The sequence below is a fragment of the Eumetopias jubatus genome, unplaced genomic scaffold (genome assembly GCF_037043125.1).
Source record: "Eumetopias jubatus isolate StellerSeaLion01/CBP00866 unplaced genomic scaffold, mEumJub1_p1.0 scaffold_2, whole genome shotgun sequence".
Lineage (NCBI taxonomy): Eukaryota > Metazoa > Chordata > Mammalia > Carnivora > Otariidae > Eumetopias > Eumetopias jubatus.
This window is the reverse complement of record NW_028274808.1, coordinates 77,041,181-77,065,805: the sequence shown is the minus strand read 5'-3', so window position 1 is coordinate 77,065,805 and position 24,625 is coordinate 77,041,181. Positions and strand designations below refer to the sequence as shown.

The 24,625-nt window shown below is 34.1% G+C and overlaps 1 protein-coding gene across 5 annotated transcripts in view; it reads right to left on the bottom strand.

The window, feature by feature from the left end:
- LRBA (LPS responsive beige-like anchor protein) overlaps positions 1-24,625 on the bottom strand; it is a 741,906-nt gene that overhangs the window by 71,931 nt on the left and 645,350 nt on the right. For all 5 annotated transcript variants that reach the window (XM_028125276.1, XM_028125281.1, XM_028125278.1 and 2 more), the window contains exon 48: positions 8,099-8,266. In XM_028125276.1, coding sequence (XP_027981077.1) covers positions 8,099-8,266 — 168 coding nt within the window. The remainder of the gene's footprint in view (positions 1-8,098; positions 8,267-24,625) is intronic.

Here is a 24,625-nt window from a genome sequence, read left to right as displayed (position 1 = left end):
GATTCTGAAGAAAAGACAGCCTGGAGATGGGGTAGGGAGCAAACAGGAAGAGGGCAATAGTGGGAGCTTTATAACTAGCAGGAGGCTGTGACAAGACTTGACTTAGAGGCTTGCCCAGCTCTGGGGGTTACAGACACATGGCAGGCCAGGGTTAGAGCAGTAGGAGCTGCCTTCCTGGGTCACTGTGTATACTTTACTCCAATCTCAAAGTAGGAATGAAACAGTGCTTATAGAGAGGCAGTCTGTGAGCAACATCTCTGAAGTAGTGCCCTATTGACAAGTCACTCTGTATCCCCTTACCTAGTCTTATTTTCTTCATTAATCTTTACTGTGTATTTTCTGTGCTCCCCATTAGAATGTGAGTTCCATGAGGGGAGGGACTTTGACTTTCTAGCTCACCTCTGGATTTTTAGTACTTTGAACAAAATGATTATTTGCTGAATAAATGAATGAAAGGATAAATTCTCCCAATTTATCAGCCCCTTACCATCTATCCAAACCAGCCTAGTTCTACCAGTTAACAGCACCCATTTAACAATTTCATCAATCATCCTTCCACTTTCAGTCCTTCTTTATATATTCCACCATACTCCCATGGTAACCCCATCTCTCTCTGTTTCCATTTATATTTACACACACACACACACACCCCTTCTCCAGTCAACTTTTTTGTACACCCACTCTCCTGCTGTTGAGAACAGAGAAAAACAATGGAAAGAAAGTAATCATTTATTATTGAGCATCTATGAAGCAGCCATCATTATGTTAGGTATTTCCATAAATACTATCTCACCTTTAGTACAAACCCTCATAATCTTGCTGTCTTTCCCCCTCATTCATGCATATTTACTTAAACCAGTCCTCAGGGTAACCTTCTACTCTCTAATCTCAGACAAGGAAGTATTGTTCCATGCTGTCCAGTGTCTATCTCTGTCTGTGACCTGGATTTTCTTCCTTCCTTGTTCCTCATAGAGCTTGGTAGTCTATTACATGCTTTATTTCATGTATGTTTGATATGCTTCCCTTTTTTTGGATCTTTCCAATTATCATAGAAACATGGTCAAATATCTACCCATTAAAAAAGAAAAAAATCTCAGAGTGACTGCTGGTGGGGTATGGGTTTCTTTTTGTGGTGATAAAAATGTTCTAAAATTAGATTGTGGTGGTATTTATAAAACTGTGAATATACTAAGAATGACTATAATATACTAAGAACGACTATAACACTTAAATGGGTGAACTGTATATGTGAACTATATCTCAATAAAATGATTATCCTTCCTTCAATTATTTCCTTTTCTCACTGTGTTTACTTGCTCATGTCCCATACACTGCACAGTCCTCTACCTTCTAAGCTACTTTCTGTAAGATCACACAGCAACTCAGAATAATCCAGTGGGTACCTTTCAGTTCTTAGCTTTTCAATCTTCTTTCAGATAGGTCCTAAGACACACATGTGGTTATGTCGCTAACCTTCAACCTATAATCCACTACCTTATGCCAATGCAGTTATAATTACTTTTTATGGCATTAAAGGCCCTTTATGGTACGGCTCCTCTCTTTCTCTCTCACCTTGTCACCTCTGGTTCATCGCACATATATCACAGTCTCCTATCGTGATCTCTCTCACCTATGTGCAGAAAGCGTATACACTTTGTTCTGTGTAGATACCCTTTGCTCATGACTCTACCCAATGTTCTCATTTATCTTTCAATCTACAGCCTCTCATTTTCCAGAAAACATGACTGGCAGTCTGGGGTTAGTGCCTATTGTGTATGCTTGTGCATACATACAGTGTATTTACTTGCCTCTATACTGAATTTAATGATAGTATACTATAATTGTTTACTTATCCATATTTCCACACTAGACAATGAACTTACGCTGGTGAGGGCAGGGACTTGACTTTCAACTTTTTAACCTTATTATATAAGTTGGGTGTAGTAAAAGATTGTTTTAAAAAAATGAATAAATTGGGGCACCAGGGTGGCGCAATCGGTTAAGCATCTGCTTTCGGCTCAGATCATGATCCCAGAGTCCCAGGATCGAGTCCCACGTTGAGCTCTCTGCTCAGCGGGGAACCTGCTTCTCCCTCTCCCTCTGCCCCTCCCCATGGCTTGTGCCCTCTCTCACTCTCTCAAATAAATTAAATAAATAAATAAAATCTTTTAAAAAATGAATAAATTAATGAGCTATTCTTGTTTTCTCTCCTTGCTTCACTTTACAATGAATTCCGCATGTGTCCTCTAGGAAATAGTCTCTGATAATCTATCTAGTGTTAGCATTTTATGTTCTTTCTGTGATGCAATAAGTAATTCATATTCTTTTTATGGTTGTGTTTCCCTAACCCAGGGGGTTACAGAGAACAACATAAGGAAAGGAACCAACATTTAATGCATACTTATGATGGGACAGGTACCATGCCAGGCACTGTACATGCATTATACCCCATCTAATCTAAGGGGTAGGTATACTCAGACCAATTCTATATATGAGGAAACAGAGTCTCAGGAAAATCCAAGTCACACAACTAGTAGGCATCAGGGTCAGCAATTAAATTCACATCTATGTGTCTATTTCTTTACTTGTTTGTTTATTCTACTGTATCACACTGCATTATATCATAAGACTTAGCACTATGATATGGAATGGCTATAATAAAAAATTGTCAGATTTGTTTTAATAACATCTAAAAAATTGGAGAATTAATCATGCATATTTATATGAATAGTGCTAAATAACGAAGTAATATATAGTAGTCCCCCTTTATCTGTGGTTTCATTTTCAATGGATTCAGTTACCTGTCATCAGCCATGGTCTGGAAGCAGATGACCCTCCTTCTGCCACATCATCAGGTCAATACCAGCCTAACACTATGTTACAATGCCTATGTCATTCGCCTCATTTCATCTCATCATGTAGGCATTTTATCATCTCACATCATCATAAGAAGGGTGAGTACAATACAATAAGATATTTTGAGAGAGAGAGAGAAAAACCATATTCATCTACTTTTATTACAGTATATTGTTATAGCTGTTCTATTTTACTTTAAGTTATTGTTGTTAATCTCTTACTATGTCTAATTTATAAAGTAAACTTTATTGTTAAGTATGTATGTACAGGACAAAACATAGTATATATAGGGTTTGGTACTATCACAATTTCAGGCATCCATTGGGGGTCTTGAAACATATCCCCTGTGGATAAGGGGGTGACTACTGTATTTATCTTTCAAGAATATTGAGTACCTACCATACTTAGAACATAACAGGCCATGTTTTTTAAATGAATGCTGAATCTAATATATATTTTTATATAATATAAAAATAAATTTGTGTGTGATGAGTGGAAAACTCTCCAGTTAAAATTTAATTTGCTAATAATTAACTAACTACTTAGGGTTGTGGAAAAGAGAAGGAAGCCAAGGAAACTTAAAGCAAAAGTTTTAAATAATCTTTAGCAAATGCTGATCTTGAAAAATAAATACTAAAAACTTATTTGGTATGGTGGCTCCTCAAAAAGCTAAACATAGAACTATCATATAATTTAGCAATTCTACTTTTGGGTATATACACAAAAGAACTGAAAGCAGCGATTTAAACAGACACTTATACACGAATGTTTATAGAAGCACTATTCACAATAACCAAAAGGTGAAAACAACTCAAAATGTCCATGAACAGATGAATGGATAAACAAAATGTGGTATACACAAACAATGGAATATTCATCCTTAAAAGGAAGTAAATTCTGACATATGCTATAATGTAGATGAACACTGGAGATACTGTGCTAAAGTAAAATAGGCCAGACACAAAAGGATAAATATTGTATGATTCCACTTGTGAGGTACCTACAGTAGTCAAAATACTAGGGACAGAAAGTAGAATGGTGGTTGTCAAGGACTAAGGGCAGGTGGGGGGTGGATCAGGAGTTACTGTTTCAACTAAGACAGAGTTTCAGTTTGGGAAGATGGAAAACTTCTGGAGATGGATGGTAGTAATGGCTGCACAACAATGTGCTTGATACCACTGAATTACACTCAAAAATGGTTAAAATGGTAAATTTTATGCTACATTTTTACCACGAAACATTATTTGAAGTCCTAAAATGTTAATTTAAGTGAAAAAAAATATAACTTCATTTATACATATATTTCAATTACGTATCTAATATCTAAATGGACTAAAACCAAATTCAAATATTTTTTTTAACCAAGTTAATTTGACAAACATTTACTGTCCTATTGTCTGACCACATGCCTAGAATTTGGATTCAGAAAATATGGTCACCAAAGATATATAAGCTAGCCAATGGTCATTATATCTTCACTATCCAATATGGTAGCTACTAGCCATATGGGCTATTTAAGTTTGGATTACTAGACTTAAATAAAATTAAATATTCAGTTTTTCAGTCATACTAGCCACATTTCAAATGCACAATAGCTATATGTGACTACTGGCTACCATATTGGACAGTGTAGATATAATGACCATTTCCATCACTCACAAGTGATTTTTATTGGACAGTGCTCTTTTGCATTATACTATAAATACCATATGGTAAATCACTGGTGTGTGTGAGGAAGAGAGGTGGTCAGTCCAGAATAATAACAAAGAGCCAAAATTGAGTATTATTTGTTCCAGTTCTATGAAAAATGTTGTTCATATTTTGACAGGGATTGCATTAAATCTGTAGATTGCTTTGGATAGTACGGACATTTTAACCATATTGGTTCATCTAATCCATGAACATAGGATATCTGTCCATTTGTTTGTGTCATCTTCAATTTCTTTCCTAACTGTTTTATAATTTGTATGGAACCATAAAAGACCCCAAAGAGCCACAGCAGCCTTGAGAAAGAAGAAAAAAGCTAAAGGTATCACAATCCCAGATTTCAAGATATGCTACAAAGCTGTAGTAATCAAAACAGTATGGTACTGGCACAAAAAGACACATAGATTTATGGAACAGAAGAGAGAGCCCAGAAATAAACCCATGCGTGTATGGTCAATTAGTCTATGACACAGGAGGCAAGAACAGACAATGGGGAAAAGACTGTCTCTTCAACAAATGGTGCTGGGAAAACTGGACAGCTATATGCAAAAGAATGAAACTGTGTATAGCTTGTTATACCAATCACAAAAATAAACCCAAAATGAATTAAGGACCTAAATGTGAGACCTGAAACCATAAAACTCCTAGAAGAAAGCATAAGCAGTAATTTCTCTGACATCAACATAGGGACATTTTTCCAGATATATCCTCTCAGGCAAGGGGAAAAAAAAAACAAAATTCAACTATGGAGACTACACCAAAATAAAAAGCTTTTGCATGGCAAAGGAAACCACCAACAAAATGAAAAGGCAACCTGCCAAATGGGAGCAGATATTTGCAAATGATATATCTAAAAAAGGGTTAATATCCAAAGTATATAAAGAACTTATACAACACAACACCAAAACACCAAATAATCAAATTTTAAAAAAAATGGGCAGAGGACCTGAATACACATTTTTCCAAATGTCTTCTGGATGGCCAACAGACACATGAAAAGATATCCAGCATCACTCATCATCAGGGAAATGCAAATCAAAACCACAATGAGATATCACCTCATACCAGTCAGAGGGCTAAAATCAAAAAGACAAGAAAAAAGTGTTGGCAAGGATGTGGAGGAAAAAACAACCCTTGTACACTGTTGGTAGGAATGCAAACTGGTGCAACCACTGTGGAAAATAGTACAGAGGTTCCTCAAAAAAATTAAAACTAGAATTACCATATGATGCAGTAATTCCACTACTGAGTACCCAAAAACAAAGAAAACATGAATTCAAAAAGATACAGGCACTCCTATGTTTATTGCAGCATTATGTACAATAGCCAAGCTATCAAAGCAACCCAAGTGTCCATCTGTAGATGAAAGAATAAAGAAGATGTGGTATAGATACACAATGGAATATTACCTAGCCATAAAAAATGAGATCTTGTCATTTACAACAACATGGATGGACTTAGAGGGTACAATGCTAAGTGAAATATCACATGATTTCACTCATATGTGGAATTTAAAAATTAAAAAAAAAAAATCAAACAAAGGAAAAAAGACAACCACAAAACCAGACTTCTTAAATACAGAGAACAAACTGGTAGTTGCCAGAGGGGAGGTGAATGTGGGGAATGGGTGAAATAGATAAAGGGGAATAAAAAAACCTCATAAAACAAAGAACCAATTACATTCTACAAACAACCTGCTAATTAAATGTCTCACTTTTTAACTAGCAGTATCACAAGGCTAAGAGTCATCCTTTATCATGCAAATGCAGGATAAACTTTAATGACAAGGAAGGTATAGTTATATCACCTTGGACATATCAATCAATAGTCTTTTAAAAAATAGGATCCCACATTGGAAGGAAGTGTTAAGTATATCTTCATAGCAACTCCACAGAGTATTATAGAATTTCAAAATTAAAATTACAGAATTATACAGAATTATATATAGCAATATAAAATAATACGCTGGTATATTAAGTAAAACAGGAGATTCTAAAATCAAATCTATACTGTGATTTCAGTTATAAAGCAGCTACGTAGGTATATAATATAGTAATTATACTTATAATAATTATAAGGGAACATGAAAAAAACAAAAATAGGGCGCCTGGGTGGCTCAGTCGTTAAGCGTCTGCCTTCGGCTCAGGTCATGATCCCAGGGTCCTGGGATTGAGCCCTGCATCGGGCTTCCTGCTCTGTGGGGAGGTCTGCTTCTCCCTCTCCCACTCCCCCTGCTTGTGTTCCCTCTCTCGCTGTGTCTCTGTCAAATAAATAAAATTAAAAAAAAAAAAAAAAAGAAATTCTCAAATACTTAAAAAAAAAAGAAAAAACAAAAATACGTGGTGTATTTGGTGAAGAATTATGGACATCTATAAAACAAAGTAACACTGTTCAAATAGTTTTAAAAAAAGGAAACTGGCCTATGCTATTCTATTCTAACAATGAAATTATATACTGTTTTGTAACACTATTTGTATGTTTGCTCTAACCTCAGTTTCATATATGGAAGTATGTATATTCTGTGTCATACAATCAGTTGTTGCTCTAATAAAATAAAATGGCCTTGTAAGGAACATTTTCAAAGAACTGAAAAATGAGAAAAGTCTTTATGAGTTCATCTGATCCAGCTCTAAATTAAACTGATAAATAACAATTCAAAATTTGTGCAATTTAAGACAAATGTACATCTAATACATGGTGCTTCTGTTTGTGTACTGTTATCTGGCACATAAACCAGACAATAATATATACCGGCAAATATATTTAAATATGTCCTTATTATATACTGTCAATATTACCAGGTCATAAGTAGAATTAAAAAGGAATGCATCACATGTTGGTGAAAAATGGCAAGCCTTACTCATCACAGATAATGTTTTCTTTAAAGTGATATAAAACACTGTCTATGAATCAGTCTTGGTTTCTTAAATACACTTGTTCTAAAATTGTATAGATACTTAAGGTGATCTGTTTAATCCTATAATCTTTGCACATGATATATGTTAGCATTAGGAGGATGCATAATTAGATTAAAAATACAAAAAAAATTATCAAGGCTATCATGACATAGGAAAGGTTTGGACTTCCTTCCTACTTAACTTTTACTTAACTTTAACTTCCTACTTAACTATTCCTCTTAACTTCTATATGATTACACACAGACTTAAGTATTATATGTGAGTTTTATCACATTTAAATAGATTCATGCTTACAATGCATAACATGAGGTGGAATTTTCCTAATACTTTAAATTAGTGAGTAGCCTTCAAAGTTATAAAAATTAAAATATGATTAGTGATCCCTGAATGGGTTCAAACTGAAAAAGCTCTCATTTTATAATTTGACTCAAACGTTTTGTTGGAGGGAAGTCTTGGATTCAAGTTCTAGCAGGTCACCAAATGAAAGGTTATTCTGCTTAAGTCACTTCACGCATCTGGTTTTTAGTTTCATCATAAGCAAAATGAAAGCATGGGGAAGATGACATCTAGTACCTTCTAGTCTAAAGATACCTGAGAGATCCAGTCAGATAACTTACCTCTCTCAACACAGGATCAGCTATGGAATTCAGATTGACAGCTCCTTCATAGGTCAGGTAATAGAACACATTGAGGGATCGAACAGCCTCTGGTCCTAGCTGTTTATAGCCAAAAATGAGATCAATCCATTGGTGAAGCTGGCAGGAAACAAATTCACTCTCCAGGGCCTGAAAAAAAGGGCACAGATCATATTATTATGCTGAATTCAGCTTTTAAAATATAGAGAAATTTAGAACAAGCAATAAAGTTTTACACTAAATTTACTGTGAATAGACTTACTCTGATGTCCTATTTTCCATCAGAATCTGTTCTCCTTTGTTTATGATTAGAAACTTTCTGGCACTTGTCACGCTGTATTGTATTAGATTGCTTACATGTCAGTATTATTCTACTATACTGTAAGCACTGTGAGGGCCAGGACTGGGTCTATTTTGGTCATATTTGTAACTCAGGGCCTGACTGGTACCCAATTTATGCTTCAAAGAAAGGAGGTTATGCAATGTAAAGGCTACTTTGGGACAGCACATGTGAAAACATTACACATTATTCACCTGAAATGTTTATGATTTTTCTAGATATAAATATTTCGTTGTCTACTGCAACAACTATAACCAAATTATTTAGCTATTTCAACTGAGTTTTTATGCCAACAAAATTTATCTTTGGAGGCATACTTATAACTACTGAATTATAATTACTGAATTATTATTCTAGATATTAATACCAAACCAGATAAAAAATGTGATGCTATTTGTGTCCAATAAATAATGAATGAATATAATCAAGTATTCAGTGGAAATGCTGAATCCACTTCCAATTCATCATTACCTTCCCAGTTACCAGCACTGTACCTAAAACACAGTAAGTACTAATAAATGTTTGCTGAATTTAGTAAAGTTATAAATATAAAAGAGTTTTAAAAACTGGAGATATGTTTTATAAAAGTGTTCAGATTTGTATTATTTAAAATTCTTCAAAATTATTTCACCATAAAACTTTAGCATTATGGACTAATTTTCTATAAATAGTGCTATTCAAATCACAGAGCTCTAAAACTCAAATGGGGAAGCTCGATTTGAAGTATACCAAATTGCATCAGATGATGTAGCTCATTGAAATGCTTACTTTATGTGTAGTAAGTATATGGCTGTGATGTGTTTTTGGTGTAGATTGCTACATCATCAATATTATAAAAAGAAATCTGTTGGTTTTAAAACAAAATTGAATAACCTCTATAGCAAGCAACCAGTAAGATATAAACCACCTTGTGACAAAAAACGTTCCTATTAGCTCACAGGTGTACACTTGTATATGTTTTACTAAAATAAGTGCCTATGTGGGTGCCTGGCTCGCTGTCGGTAGAGCATGTGACTCTTAATCTTGGGGTTGTGAATCTGAGCCCTTGTTGATACCCAAGATTGGGTATGTTGATACCCAAGAGATTACTTAAAAAATAAAATCCTTAAAAAAAAATCCCTATCTAAAATAAGTGCCTATGAATTAAAAATATTTACAACTGAATTCAAATAATATATTTCCTTTAATATTTAAGAGGATGTCACAGTATACCACATACTATATATAATGTAAAAAATAATTCTGTAAATAAAACTCTAGACAATTCTCATATTCCAATGTATACCTGAAATGAAATAAAAATATTTAGCTAGCTTCAACTGTGAAGGTTGTTTTAGACATCTCTTATAAAACTCATGATATTTATAAATTTAGTAAATAGCTAAGAGAACTGCTGCATATGTTATTTGAAATAGAAAGAGAAAGGCTTGTAATAACTTTAAGTAAATTCCTATTTTAAGTACATGGATTTAAAAATAATCTGAAAATTCAGGAATTATTAATGGAAGTTGCACACAAAAATGATACGTTTGTTTCATTAACTTGGGCCTTGGGTAGGGATGGGGGAATGGGGGCCATGTTTAAAGTGACACATAAAAACAGCAATTGTCTTAATTTGTGTGCAGTGCACTCCACACAAAAGCCCTAAATATGTTCAAATTAGAGCAAGCTGCTTGATTGTCACTGCAGTCTCATGTCACATTAATGCATGACAAACATTAAACCATACACTTAAATGGCAATTTATATCATTTAAATGTTTACTGCCAGACTAGCTCATCACTCATTTAAATGTGACTTTCTGACAGCTAATTTCAGTTAATTTTCTCCAATTCACTTAATTAGAACTTTCAATCAGGGAAGGCCCTATACATATCTTTGAGCTTACATCCTTAGTTGTTCAAAATCTGAGTTAATAAACTGCTAAAAAGCCCTACTATAATAGATTAGCATGTAGTATCTCTGAATCTACAAAAAAAGGGTGACTATATGAAGCAAACTCACAGTATGTACTCTCAGAAAGACCCTACACTTATTTATGTATTTATAATACTCTCACCAGTAGTTTAAATAAATGTTTATTTCATATACACACACTATTGAAACAATAAAAAAAACCCTGCATCCAAGCTAATTAAAAATTAATGATTTCAAAATTGTTTAATAAGATAAAACAGTCAGGAGTCTCCTGAGTGTCCGTGGTGTTGTGATTTGAGACTATAAAATTCCAGAAGGCTCAGCACATGATACAGTACAAGTGGATTTTCTCAATATTAAAGCTCTAAAAGCCAGGGCAATTTTATTTTATGTGTCATCGAACAAAGAATTGTGAGTTTTCTTAATGTCGATTACTTCTTTATGCACATTCAAAATGGTGAACTTCGTAACATTTAGATGCTTAAACCCTTATATCTTGATACTACCTCGGAATGTTAGGCAAAAATGCTGAAATGAAAGCCACTGTTCCCCCATTACACCTCAAACACACAGGCAGAGATGACCACCGTGTCATGGTTTGCTCCTCTCTTAACACTGTCATATTGGGCAAGCCTTAAGGGGCTGCTCAGTAATTCATGGAATTACTGGCAAAATCTTTTCCAGAAGTTCATGGGTAGACTTTAAATACATTTTTTAAAACTGAACTAAAAATCTCAGTAGTGGTCTTCAAGCATTTCTTGCAATTTACCCAAGTTTTAAAAAGGGGTCCAAAAGAACAACTGCTATGGGGATAAGAGTTCCAAAAGGTTTGAAATCATCTCAGTACAAAGTTATTTCAGGACTTTAACATCCCTTTGGTAGTAGTGAATGACAACTGCCTAGCCAAAAGTATGTAATAATAAACAAATGCACTTAGCAAAGACTTGAGGTAAGAGGTAAAGACAAGCAGGAGGAAATTACTGAGGGAAAGACTACAAATAATTTAAAATGGAATACCCTGAGATTATATCTTATAACTTGTTTTTGAAATTCAAAAACATAAATCATAAAACATTAAAAATTGTTTAAATATTTTTATATGTTAAGATTTAAAAAAATACTTGATATAAAATATTTATATCCACATTTTTAGTCCCAAAAAAATAAAAAACATGACAGGGGAATGCTGAGCATTTGTGATTTTTCAAAGCCTTTAGGTCAGACAGTCCTCATTAAGACTGGAGTTAAATACGGTTTGCAGCTAGGGGATAGTAACATTCTTCCCATGCTGCTCTCAAACCTAACCCAATCAATTGTTAGTACTCCCCTAGCAGGCTGGATACATCATTTACATCCAATGTGTGCTCTGAGTAAAATCTGTAAAAAGAAAATCCACTAAAATGTCCAACACAATACAGTAATATTCAACTCATCTGAGTTATTATAAAATAAATCAGTGACTAATGTCCAATTGTTAAGGATCAAATAAGACTATGAAAAGACTATCATATGAAGCCTCACACAAATTGTCAGTGCAATCCAGGGGGACTCCTATTAGTCTTGACAAACTGTCTTGGGGCTGATATCTGTTTTTTTAATGAGATCTATTAAACACAGACTAAAACACTTGAGATATGCTAAAAAGTACAGTATACAGATGTCAAATACAAACACTTATTAGTAACTTTCATTTGTTTGGTTCACATGCAGAACATCAACAAATTCAAGCTTTAATATTATAAAGATAATAGTAAATTATTCATAAACAACTCATTTGTGTAATCTTGTGTCAGAAATAATTATAACATATATGAATATGTGTCCCACAATAAATCTCATTGAAAGAATGTAATCTATGTGGTTCCTGAAACTAACCCATTAAGGAAATGAATTATTTATTGATAAAAATATTATTTAAAATTATTCTTGTTTCCTCTAGTACAATAAAAAAATATGATAATTTATGTAGAAATGGCTTGCTTTTTCCCAAACATTCTAAACTATCTTGGAGTAAAAATTCTAAAATAAAAGGCATTAATAATGTGTTTGTTAATCTATGTATGCTTTAGAGATACTCTAGCAATTTTCTTTTACTTTCAAACAATCAAATTTTCTCTAATGTCAAAATTATGTAAAATCAAGAAAACCAATTTTAATTAACAAAAGAAAGATAATTGTTCACCTCCAGACCTGAAAACCTTATTTGTGTATTATTCCCAAATTAATGCTAATATTTATTCATGCTTTTGTTAAATGTTCTCATACAACACCATTTTTAAAAAGCCATCAAATAAAAGCTACTGGTATCTACAGGACAAATGATTTTTATGAAAAAAAAGATCAAATAGTATTTACAAATCTTTAAGTATAGAAATATAATTGTATAACCAGAAGGAAGTAGGTCTGTGTAACCCAGATAACACATTTCTGCACACCTATACCACCACTTCCGTTTTCAGGCTTCCAGAAGACCTGATTCAGTCCTGAGATTCAAAATGCATTAGCGAGTATCAAAGAAGAAAATAAAAATCAATGACTAACCCTTTTGACCTGGTATGCATTTAAATACAAGATGTATTTAATAATATTTTAATTTTTTAAATCATATTTTAAAGATTTTTAAAAAATCTTTAAGTAATGTACACCCAATGTGGTGCTTGAACTCACAACCCTGAGATCAAGTGTTGCATGCTCTTCTGACTGAGCCAGTCAGGCGCCCCATATTTTAAATGGAAGAATAAAAATCAGTTTTGTAAATTTTTAACTGTACCTTTATAAATTAAGAGTATGAATTCATTTGAGTGTAGATCACATGTTTCAAACGAGTTAATGTTGGGATTGGTCAGAATGTAATATACACATTATGAACTTGGAATTTTAAGTATTTTTCACTTCAAATACATGTAATATAGGCTGCTTCTTACACACACACACACACACACACACACACACAGATTTAAAATGAACTGGTCTGTTATGTTTGCATGTGCTGGATTTCAAACACTAGTGGTAATGTTTCCTTAACATTGATATATGACCTTTGTAATTTACATTGAAGAAAGCTGTTTTTTTCAGCCTAATTAGAACTGTTTCAAATTTTCCTGCTAAATATATGATATAAAGTCCTTTCAACTTTTTTATTCTAGAGTTTCTTTCCATGTCAACTTTGTTCCAATCAAAATATGCTTTGAATTAAATGATTTTGATTGAATATGTGGATCACATTTCACTTCTAAGATTTAAAGTCCAAAAAGGAAAAGTTTAGCCTGTTCAAACGATACAAGAGCAGCCACTCTGCGGAAAGCTATTCACATTTAGGAAGACTGACAAATTGTTTGTGTGCACCATTAGGTCTAGTTTCTGCAATAGTTGCCAGATTTCCTGTCCCCCTAATAAGATGCGTTAACTCCTTAAATGCTGGCTCTGATTTTGTGATGAATCCAAGTAATGTTAGCCAATTTTTTATTTACCTGTAAGTTCCTTCTTCTAAATGAATTTAAAGAATAGCAAAGAAATTTGCTATTATGTTATATCAACATTTTCAAGAAACAAAAAGGTTTTGTTTTTCAAAACAAAAGCATTTTTTTATAACTGAACGGATACAAATTCAGAACGTATATATACTTTCCAAATGGAATTTTCCAAAAGTGACAAATCCACGTTAGTCTTCATTTAAAAAAATGCATTAAACTAGTTAAGAATTACTTGTTCGGGTGAAACACAACAGTGGAAATATTGGAATATGTAATGAACTATAATCTAACATGAATTTAACATTCTTCCATATTGATTATAAATATATCACAATGCTTCAGAATTCAGATATTTACCTTAATATAAATACAGAACAAAAACATGAAACTAATTATATGCTATTTACAAAGAAAAGTCTAACTTTGAGGGCTTAAAATTATGTGTGAAACTGTGACATTAAGAACAGTAAGTCATGAATGTCAAAGAAGGAAAAAAAAGGAGGATCAAGGATTTAGAGAAAGAAATTATGGGATGCTAAGACTAAAAATTATATATGAGAGTTAAAAAAACATGAAATTTAGTCAACAACACATTGAAGTTCAGGCTGAAAAGCAGATAGAGAAATCACTAAAAGGAGTTCTGTACTTCTAAACTGCCCTTGAACTGTTGAGCAGAAGAAAGATTTTGGTGCCGGCAGCACACTCTTCATTTCTACATTTATATCATTACTAAAGAAAAGTGTGAGTTAGTATCATATCTTGATATAACCATCAAGCACTCGTGCATCTTTTGGCAGGAGAATCATTCTGTCTACGATTGTTATTGTGTAGTTTTAAATGGACTAGTCAACCAGCTGTTATATATTTTACACACTGAAGGCCATGTTTCCTTTGAAATTCATAGTTTTAATCTCAACTGAAGTCTGTATTGCTGTGTGCCAAGATCAAAAGGATTAGGCAAACTTGTACAATTACCCTCCTTTTCAGAGAGATGATTTTTTTTCTAATGTTTAAAATAGTCCTATATGCTGACATTTTATCCAACTATTTTCTTTAGAGCTACAGAACATTAAAACATTTAATTAACATTTCAACCTTAGGTCACTCTTAATCTAAAACCTAGGAATTAATAAGATACAGATATTTTAAACTGGTTACAGTATAAAACACATAGGGAGATGGAGCTTTTAGAAAACATTCTATTTAGTAGGAACGGATGGGGAACAACTATAATTAAATGATAAATACGCCCATCTATTTTATTATGTGTTCACATTTTGCATGACTTCATGCAGAAAACAGTTCACAGAGCTTAAAGTAATGCATATGCATCAAGATAAAATAAATTTAACATAAGAGAAGGTAATGCAAAAATAAGTACATAAAAATCATGCCATGAAATTCTATAGACTTAGAGGTGCACCATGCATTTGTTCCTAAGCTTTCTAGCAGGCAACATAAAGAAAGAAACACGAACACTTACAAGAGTCAAAAATGACCATAATGTAAAAACAAACCAGATGGCCTAGAAAAACACATTATTTCTATTCTTGAGATAAGAAATTCCTCCCTTGGCAATATGATGGAATCCAGGTATGTGACTCTCAGAGGGACTGACTTAATCCTGGGATAGATTTAAAGTATAGACAAATGGAGAGACTACATATTCTTCAGGCAATCCTGCATAAACATTATTTCTCTTAGGTAAGGCTTAGAATGGTAAATTCTAGATTACGTTCCGTGACAAGTATCTGGAATGCAGCCATTCTATTTTGTCAGTTCACTGTAGAGCCACATGCTTCAACTGCAGCTGAGTCACAGGACTAATAATATCTCAAAAATGTGAAGAGTATAAGGAGAAAGACACAAATAAGCCTCTATGGAAGGCAGGCCCATCTTCACTTGAAAGGGGTAGTAGCCTATGCTATGCTAAGACAGGTCCAAGGTTCTCCTCAGAAAGTAATTTTGGGTTAACTTTCCCACACAGATAAACAGGCAACAAAAGTCTCCAAATGCTAACCAGGATGCCCCAATACTACAGATGTTAAACTGTCTAAAAGTGGTATAGTAAATGCTCAACCCTTTAAAAAGAATTAGGAAAGTATTCTTAGAAAATTAATTTTGAGCACTGTAAATTGTTGTTATACTAAGGTAAACTAGTTAAAAAATATACACTTAACTAAAGCATTAATCTAAAATTCTCAATTATCCATCTATGTATAGAAAAAAGAAAAGATTTCCTCTTTAGCAACCATTGAAAAGTATTAATTTGCGGGGTGAACTTCTGGAGTTTTTATTTTATAGTCAGTTACAAAAGGAAGGAAAACAAAACGAAAAAAAATTAATCCCTTCCCATTTGCTTATCCACATAGATCTGATAAATACTAGCAGTCTCTTGCCTTTGAAGATGGCCAGACCAGAATCTCTACTTATTGCCAGATGTAGTTTAATCCCATAGGGACTCCAGACAAAAACAAGGAGCTGTCTTCATGGCACCAATGATTCCCTGGACTGAATGCCATAAACTTATATTGGCAAATCAAAATCCTTGGCAAAATAGAACATTTATTACATCACCACTTCCAAGACTATCCAATAAAGAAAAGTGAACTAAAGAATATGATGCAAAAGTTGAATATTTTTTTTAAAGCATTGACAAGTTCATCCAGAGAATTACATCTGCAGTTACTCTGTGTATGCTATTGTATACACATACATTATATAGGAATAAAAGTCTTTTTTTTCTTCAGTAATCTTTACACCCAATGTGGGGCTTGAACTCACAACCCCGAGATCAAGAGCTGCATGCTCTACCGACTGAGCTGGTCAGGTGCCCCTAAAAGTCTTTTTTCATTCTACAACTTTTAACACCAGAAGTTCTGTCATCCGATCAATCAATAAACATTTATTGAGTGCTTACTATAGGTTCTGTTCTATGCCAGATTCTGGGGATTATGAGATGAGATGAGATGTCCCTTTGGAGGAAGCATAGGGAGGCAAAAGGTCCTCTCTAAGATGACTAGAACAGTCTATGTGGGAAGTAGTGAGAGCCTCAAGAAAGCAGCAAAAAGACAGATTTCAGAAAGATTTAAGTTATTACTTATACCAGCTGATCACCACTGTGAAAAGTGAAGGAAAGGGAGTTAGGACAATACCCAGGTTTCAACTTTGGACCTTAATTATACTGGAGAAGGAACAGTTTATATTGGTAAGAGATTAACTCAGTTTCGAACTTAGTATTTATAATTTGGACTTTTTTAATAGATTTGAAGTTAACCCTAAGCTTTTTTTTTTTAAATCTAAGGCTGCTAATTATAACAGAAATGTATATACTACTTAAATATTAAAATATGTTCCTGTTCATTACTGGGATGCCCAAGCCAAAAAAACTGGGGGTAACAAAAGGACTGCCAATACAGTACACCAGTGCTGTCCAAATGGAAATATAATGCAAGCCACATGTGTAATTTAAATTCTAGACGTCACATTTAAAATAAAAACAGGTGAAATTAATTTTAGGACAGTATATTTAATCAATAATATTAAAAAATCAATTAAAATTATAATGAATATAAAACTTATTTTGTATTAAATCTTATAAATTAGTATGAATTTTATACTTATACAGCACATCTCAATTCAGACTAGCCATATTTCAAGCGATCAACAGCCACGAGTGTAGCTCCCATGTGTCACCACACAAGGCTATTACAATACTATCGACTATACTCCCTATGCTGTGCCTTTCATCCCTAGTGCATTTAGATTTTTATGGCATTTTGATGTAAGATAGAACGCAGAGATTAACAATATTTAACTTTTTAAAAAATACAGAGTCTCCTACTGAAAATAAAGATAAACCTTACAAAGCACACACACCTGCAGACTACAAAGTGACCTTTGATGCAGTTTTAAAGAGGTCATTAAAATTCCCAGTGCTAGAATGGCACCTCCCAGGGAAGAATGGCTAAATCTTAGGATGTGAGAACAGAAATATAACATCTTCAAGTGTGGAATAGACAAGGTTCTGCAATGTATACTCTTTAGCCATTTACAAATCTCTGAAGAATTGTGGCAGCATTCAAAAGATAGCAATATGACTATCCTCTCTTCAAATAAAGGTAAGGGCCTAATTTTAGCAACTATGATGCCACCTGCAAATCCCATCCTTAAAAGACCTTGGTTAGATTCGATCCAGCAATTGCACTACTGGGTATTTACCCCAAAGATACAAATGTAGGGACCCGAAGGGGTACGTGCACCCCAATGTTTATAGCAGCAATGTCCACAATAGCCAAACTGTGGAAAGAGCCAAGATGCCCATCGACAGATGAATGGATAAAGAAGATGTGGTATATATACACAATGGAATATTATGCAGCCATCAAAAGGAATGAGATCTTGCCATTTGCAACGACGTGGATGGAACTGGAGGGTGTTATGCTTAGTGAAATAAGTCAATCAGAGAAAGACATGTATCATATGACCTCACTGATATGAGGAATTCTTAATCTCAGGAACAAACTGAGGGTTGCTGGAGTGGTCGGGGGTGGGAGGGATGGGGTGGCTGGGTGATAGACATTGGGGAGGGTATGTGCTACGGTGAGCGCTGTGAATTGTGCAAGACTGTTGAATCACAGATCTGTATTTCTGAAACAAATAACGCAACATATTTTAAGAAAAAAGAAAAAGAAGAAGGTAGCAGGAGAGGAAGAATGAAGGGGAGTAAGTCAGAGGGGGAGACGAACCAGGAGAGATGATGGACTCTGAAAAACAAACTGAGGGTTCTAGAGGGGAGGAGGGTAGGGGGATGGGTTAGCCTGGTGATGGGTATTAAAGAGGGCACGTTCTGCGTGGAGCACTGGGTGTCATAAACAAACAATGAATCATGGAACACTACACCAAAACAAATGATGTAATATATGGTGAATAACATAACAATAAAAAAAAAAAAAAGACCTTGGTTAGAATTCTTACATATTGGCGTGCCTGTGTGGCTCAGTCGGGTAAGTGTCCGACTCTTGATTTTGGCTGGGGTCATGATCTCAGGGTCCTGGGATCAAGCCCTGACTCAGGCTCCGTGCCCAATGTAGGAATCCACTTGAGATTCTCCCCCTCTCTCTCCCTCTGCTCTCCCAACCCAGCTCATGCTCACACATGTGCGCTCTCCAAAATAAATAAAATCTTTAAAAAAATTTCTTGCATACTGTCTGCTCATCTCACTGTACCAGCTATGTACTTTAAGAACTACCATATAGCCATAGACTGCAATTTAGGATAGAGAACACAATGTTGGCTGAAAGTCAGTTATATGAAATCTGTAGGCAATATGGATATATTCATAACCCTAATAAAAAGCACCTCATATTAGTAGCAGATAGAACTAGTTTCTTTCGCCCACTCCTAGAAATTCCTTAACATGTATAATAATAGTGTATAATTCTCTAAATCACAATTAATTGTAGGTCTGATTCTTTCTGAATTATCAATGAAATAATGTTTAGTTAATAGGGTCAGTCTTGTTTAATTAATTTTATGCAGCCATGAATAAACAGGCAATATGAGATCAATAATCTAAACTTCTTAAAAGATTTAAGTAAATTTCTTATTTATGTTTTCTTGCCTCCCTTTCACTTCTTATAATCTCTTATCTATTAGAGATACAGCACAAAAAAATGACTTTGTTAAGATTACCATGTCCAACTGTCTGAATCCAACGGATGCTTATCCCCCTTCACCTCTGTGGTGATTGTGGTGTTCATGCTTCTAACTCTCTCTTCTCTAAGCTTCTTTGATACCCTCCCCGCTCCAGATTCATTTGATTCTCCTCATTTTTTTTTTTTTTTTTTAAGTAAGCTCTATGCCCAACATGGGAGTTGAACTCATGAACCCGAGATTAGGAGTTACATGGCCTACTGACTGAGCCAGCCAGGCGACCCTCCTCACTTGTTAATGTAAGGTGTTTTTCATCTGTCTACTTCCTCATTGGTAGTTCTCATGATTCAGTCCCAGGCCCCTGTTTCTGATGTAAGTCAGGTTAGTTGAGCTACACTTCAACTACCATAATCAAAAATTATCACCATTTCTAGAGTTTCAAGTCCAAAATGTCAACTGCCCATCAAACTACTTATTTTGGTATGCTTCTGGTAATTCAAACCTAATACATCAGGGATCATTTCTATAGTTACCTAATACATCAAAAAAAGAATGAATAATTTTTCCTCTTAAACTTGCTTTCTTGTTTGCTTTTTTGATCACGTAGTCCTCTACGCAGCCAATTTAGAAATGTGGCAGTCACCTTGACTTCTCCTTTTTCCTCTTTCTCTAAAACCTTATCTAATCAGACAGTAAGCCTCCAAAATAGCTTTCAAATTCATTCTTTCTTTCCCTTGCACTACGGCTATTTTTGGTTCTGTGCTTCATTATTTCGTAGTTCAATTATTCTAACACTATCCAAACTGTTTTCATCTCTAAAATTTCCCTCCTTTAATTCCTTCTCCATACGAATTGCTATCTAAAACCTGGCTAAGTCACAATTCTCCCTAAAACTTTTTGATGGTTCTCCTTTCCCTGAAGCAGTGGATCTCCAGCTTTAACATACACTAAAATCACCTGGAGGTCTTGTTAAAACAGATTGCTGGGCTCCCCCCGCACCAAAGCTTCTGTTTCTGCAGATCTGGACCTAAGAAGATTTGCCTTTCTAACAAGTTCTCAAGTAATACTGATGCTTCTGGTCTGGCAACCATCTTTTGGGGTCCACTACGCCAAACAAAAAAGTTCATACTACTTACAAAGCATTAAAGATTAGTCACATAATCTGCCTCCAGTCTCATCTTTCCATAGGTATTGCTTACAGTTCTCTTAACACACATATTGCACTCTACCTTCTGAATAAAGTCCAGCACGTGTACTAGACTATAACACCAAGATCTTTGTTCACACTGTACCTGTAATACCCTTTCCATCATCTTGCTCCCTCCTTGGCAAACTCCTACTCATTCTTAAAGACTAAGATCAAATGTAGTTTCCTACAGTTAAGGCTTCCCCAACCTTTTCAGCAAGTAAAATAAGGTATTTCCTCATTCTCAGAGTAAAAAAAAAAGGTAAGTATGGTGACAGATATTAACTAGACCTGTTGTGATCATTTTACAATATGTACAAATACTGAATTGTTACGCTGTACACCTGAAACTAAAATAATGTTATAATGTCAATTATATCTCAGTAAATAAATATTGTTTAAAAAATCACATATGCACACACAAATAAATGAAATGTTAAATGTTTTAATGGCAGCCTGTGCTTCTCCTTCAGGGTACATAATAGAAGTATTACATTATTTGTTAAGTTACATTATACTTTATGACAAGTTATATGTTTATTTTAGTTTCTTATTTATCGTCCATTTCCCTCACTAAACAATTAAGTTCCCAAAGGGCGAGTACTATGCTTTCTCACTATTATATTCCCAAAGACTAATAAGTAGTAGGAACTCACAAAATATTTGTTGAATGAAAAAACAAATACATCACTTAATCTATTTCTCTAATTAGTTACTGTCATGTCTGTTTGATCTTCATAATGACAGCTCTAAAAGGGCAGGTGTCATATTCTTCCAATTTTGTGATCACAGACCTAATTACCCAGTAGGCCTCTAATAAATGTCTGTTGAATGAATGAATGGCATTTTAGAAATTCTTGTGATTTTGCACAATTCTGTGTCTATGCTGTGGGACTATGATCTTCAAGCATTGTATGAGAAGCATGAAACTGACCACAGAAACTTTATCCAGTTGATACAGTGCTAATTTCGCAGAATTTTAGGAAATGTGAAGAATTTCTGTGATTACTAGCCATTGCAAATGAGATGTCTACAGTTTGTTAACCATACAATCAAATTTGGGGTAGGATGATTACATGGAAGGAAGAAAAAGTGAACTGGATATTACAGGATCATATTTCAAGGTTTTCTTTTCTCTTGAACAATGTCAGGAAGATGGATGCAAATGATGTCAATCATAAACTGAATGAAGACTCTAGAAAGACAATATATTATACAGGAAAATGCAACTGAAGGTCAACATAGGACGAATTCACTGACCAACTAAACAACAACATAATAACAACAACAGCAGCACTTAACATTTATTGAATGTTTATGATGCAGCTAGTTTTATGCTAAATGTTTTAAATGGATTATTTTATTTGATCCTCATAATAATCCTATGACATAAGCACTATGTTTTAAAAAAAACAGGTTTTAACAAATGAAGCTAAAATGCTAAGTAAATTGCCTAAGGCCACACAGCTAGTAAATGTCAGAGTTGCAACCTGAACCCAGATCTGACTCTTAAAGCCATATTATTAACCACTACAAATCCTCTCAAAAAATTCTGAAACAGAATAGCATATCCCAAAACTACAGTATAAAAATTCTAAAAATATGAAACCATCTCATACTAAGAATTATTGTCAATGAGTTTCACATATATCATTTGTTAACATCATTATTAAGTATTGCTGAGTATATACCAAATCCGAAAGGCCACATAGACCTGGAGGCTTTACTTAGGGGTTCTTTTGTCCTTTCAACTGTTTTTCACTTTTACATATATGCCTTTTTAAAACTAAAACTTTCACTTTGTATTACAGTTTATTTTTCTGTGCTCCTCACTAAAATGTAAGTTCCTAGAAGGCAGAGGTTGTATCTGCATCCTTGGAACTTATTAGCACATAGTACACATTCAATAAATATTTATAGAGCTAAATAAGAAATTTATATTCTAGTCCTCATTTTCATCAATTTAACTGTATATTCATGAGGAGATTTTAAAGATCAAATTTAAAAAAATCAGCCTTTAGAGCAAGACAGAGAATATGAACTTATTTGTTAATTGCTAAGTCCAAAGACTCTTAAGAAGCAAGCCATTAAACTATTTTCGGATAAGAATTATCAGTAAGCACTCATTCTCATTTCAGAACATCCACAGACATTAGCAATTTAAAAAAAAATGTGATTGCATGTATTTTAATGTGTATCGTATTTTGTTGACACACGATCTATTTGACTTTAAATCAAACTACCATGTAAAAAGAACCAAGAAAATTTTTCTCATTTCCTATTTAAATAAACATTTTCACTTAAGTACCAAACTCAATATAGGTTTTTGTTACTTTTGGAAAATGTTTTAAATACTTTCATGTAACAACACTGTCTCAAACTATCTACTCAAGATACTGATTCCACGTTTTTCTCTTATTTTTTTCTTTTATTTTTAAAAAAGTATAGCACAAACATTATCTGCATTTGTGATGTTAATATCTCTTAAAATGTGCCAGAAGGCAAACACTTTTAAATTAAAATACTATAATAATAAACAACAATGTCAAACAAATAAATCTGTTTGAGATTTTTAAAAAGCTTTTCAGATAACTCTATGATAAGCCCGTAAGTCACACTAGAGCATTGTAAAATCAGAGTTGGAATCATGACCTTTATTAGGTTGGGAGAATTGGATCAAGGACATAGATGTATTCATTCTGAGAGGCCACCATTTTCCTCCTTTGTTGTTCAAAAATATAACTCTTCTTTGTAGAGTATCTATCTTTTCACTTAAATTCAATTCAATGGCTGCAGTTACAAGGCCAGAATCTATCAACTATATTATTAGTAATATAAGCATTTAAATTTTTCTTAAATACATAGGTGAAAAGATAAACAGCAAAGCAAGAGTTAATTGAAACATTCCTCTTTAGAGCAACTGCCTTGAGGAGTGGGGGCTGGTGGATGGCGGGAGGAGGGAGCAAGGCAGAGATGCAGAGTTAATCAGGGAGCAAATCCAAAGCCAGGCATGGATAGGCCTCACTAATGAGCCTCAAGTACCCTGCAGTGGTTTTCAAACTTAACTGGCTTCAAACGATGCCACCCCATGACAGAATGCAGCTAGCCATAAGAGGAGGGTGATTAGAATAAATGACTGGAGTAATTAACTCTGATGTGAAACCACCTGATTGGAAAAGAGAAGCCAAGAGCTATTTAGCTGATGGTCCTCCAGTAGAAAAAGGAAGCTTTCCCTTTCTCTTGTGTGGGTGTTCAGTTAGAACTCAACTCTTTCAAGTAGGTATTTGGTAGCACTAATGAAAAGCAGCTTTCATTCAAGGGCCTCTCAAGGGCCTTCCCATTCATTTTGAAAGGGGAAGAAAATAAAAGCTTCAAAGTAGAACTAATTTACTTTACTCCCCTACCTCTTAGTGAATTTTGCATTAGTGAAGGCTGCATTAGTATTTATGCTACCAATCGACCTCCAAATAATGTCATCAAATACCCCAAATTTTTATTTATGAAATAACCAGATAAAGACAAAACTTAAAAATTTTCCAATCTTTAAAAATATTCTACATCCATGCACATGTTAAATATATGCAATTTTAATTTATCAATTACATTTTTAAAAGCTTAAAAATGTTCACATAGAAAACATTAAACTTCTAAATTGTTGATCAGGGTCAATACTTCCTTTATGAGTGCCATTAGGATTATTCTTTCTGTGGCAAGAGACCCCTGTGTAAGGGAGAAGAGTATAAATTATGAACGGAGTATATGTGTTTTTGAAGAGAAAACAAAAAAAGAATAGCATTAAGTCAAGGAAACACAGTACATATTTTTGCAAAAAACAGCTTTCTTACAGTGCACATTGAGCCAAAGAATCCACCACACTTTCTTGTCTGCTTTATTTTACAAAGAGGAATTATAAAGACCGGGGGCATTACTACCTGCTG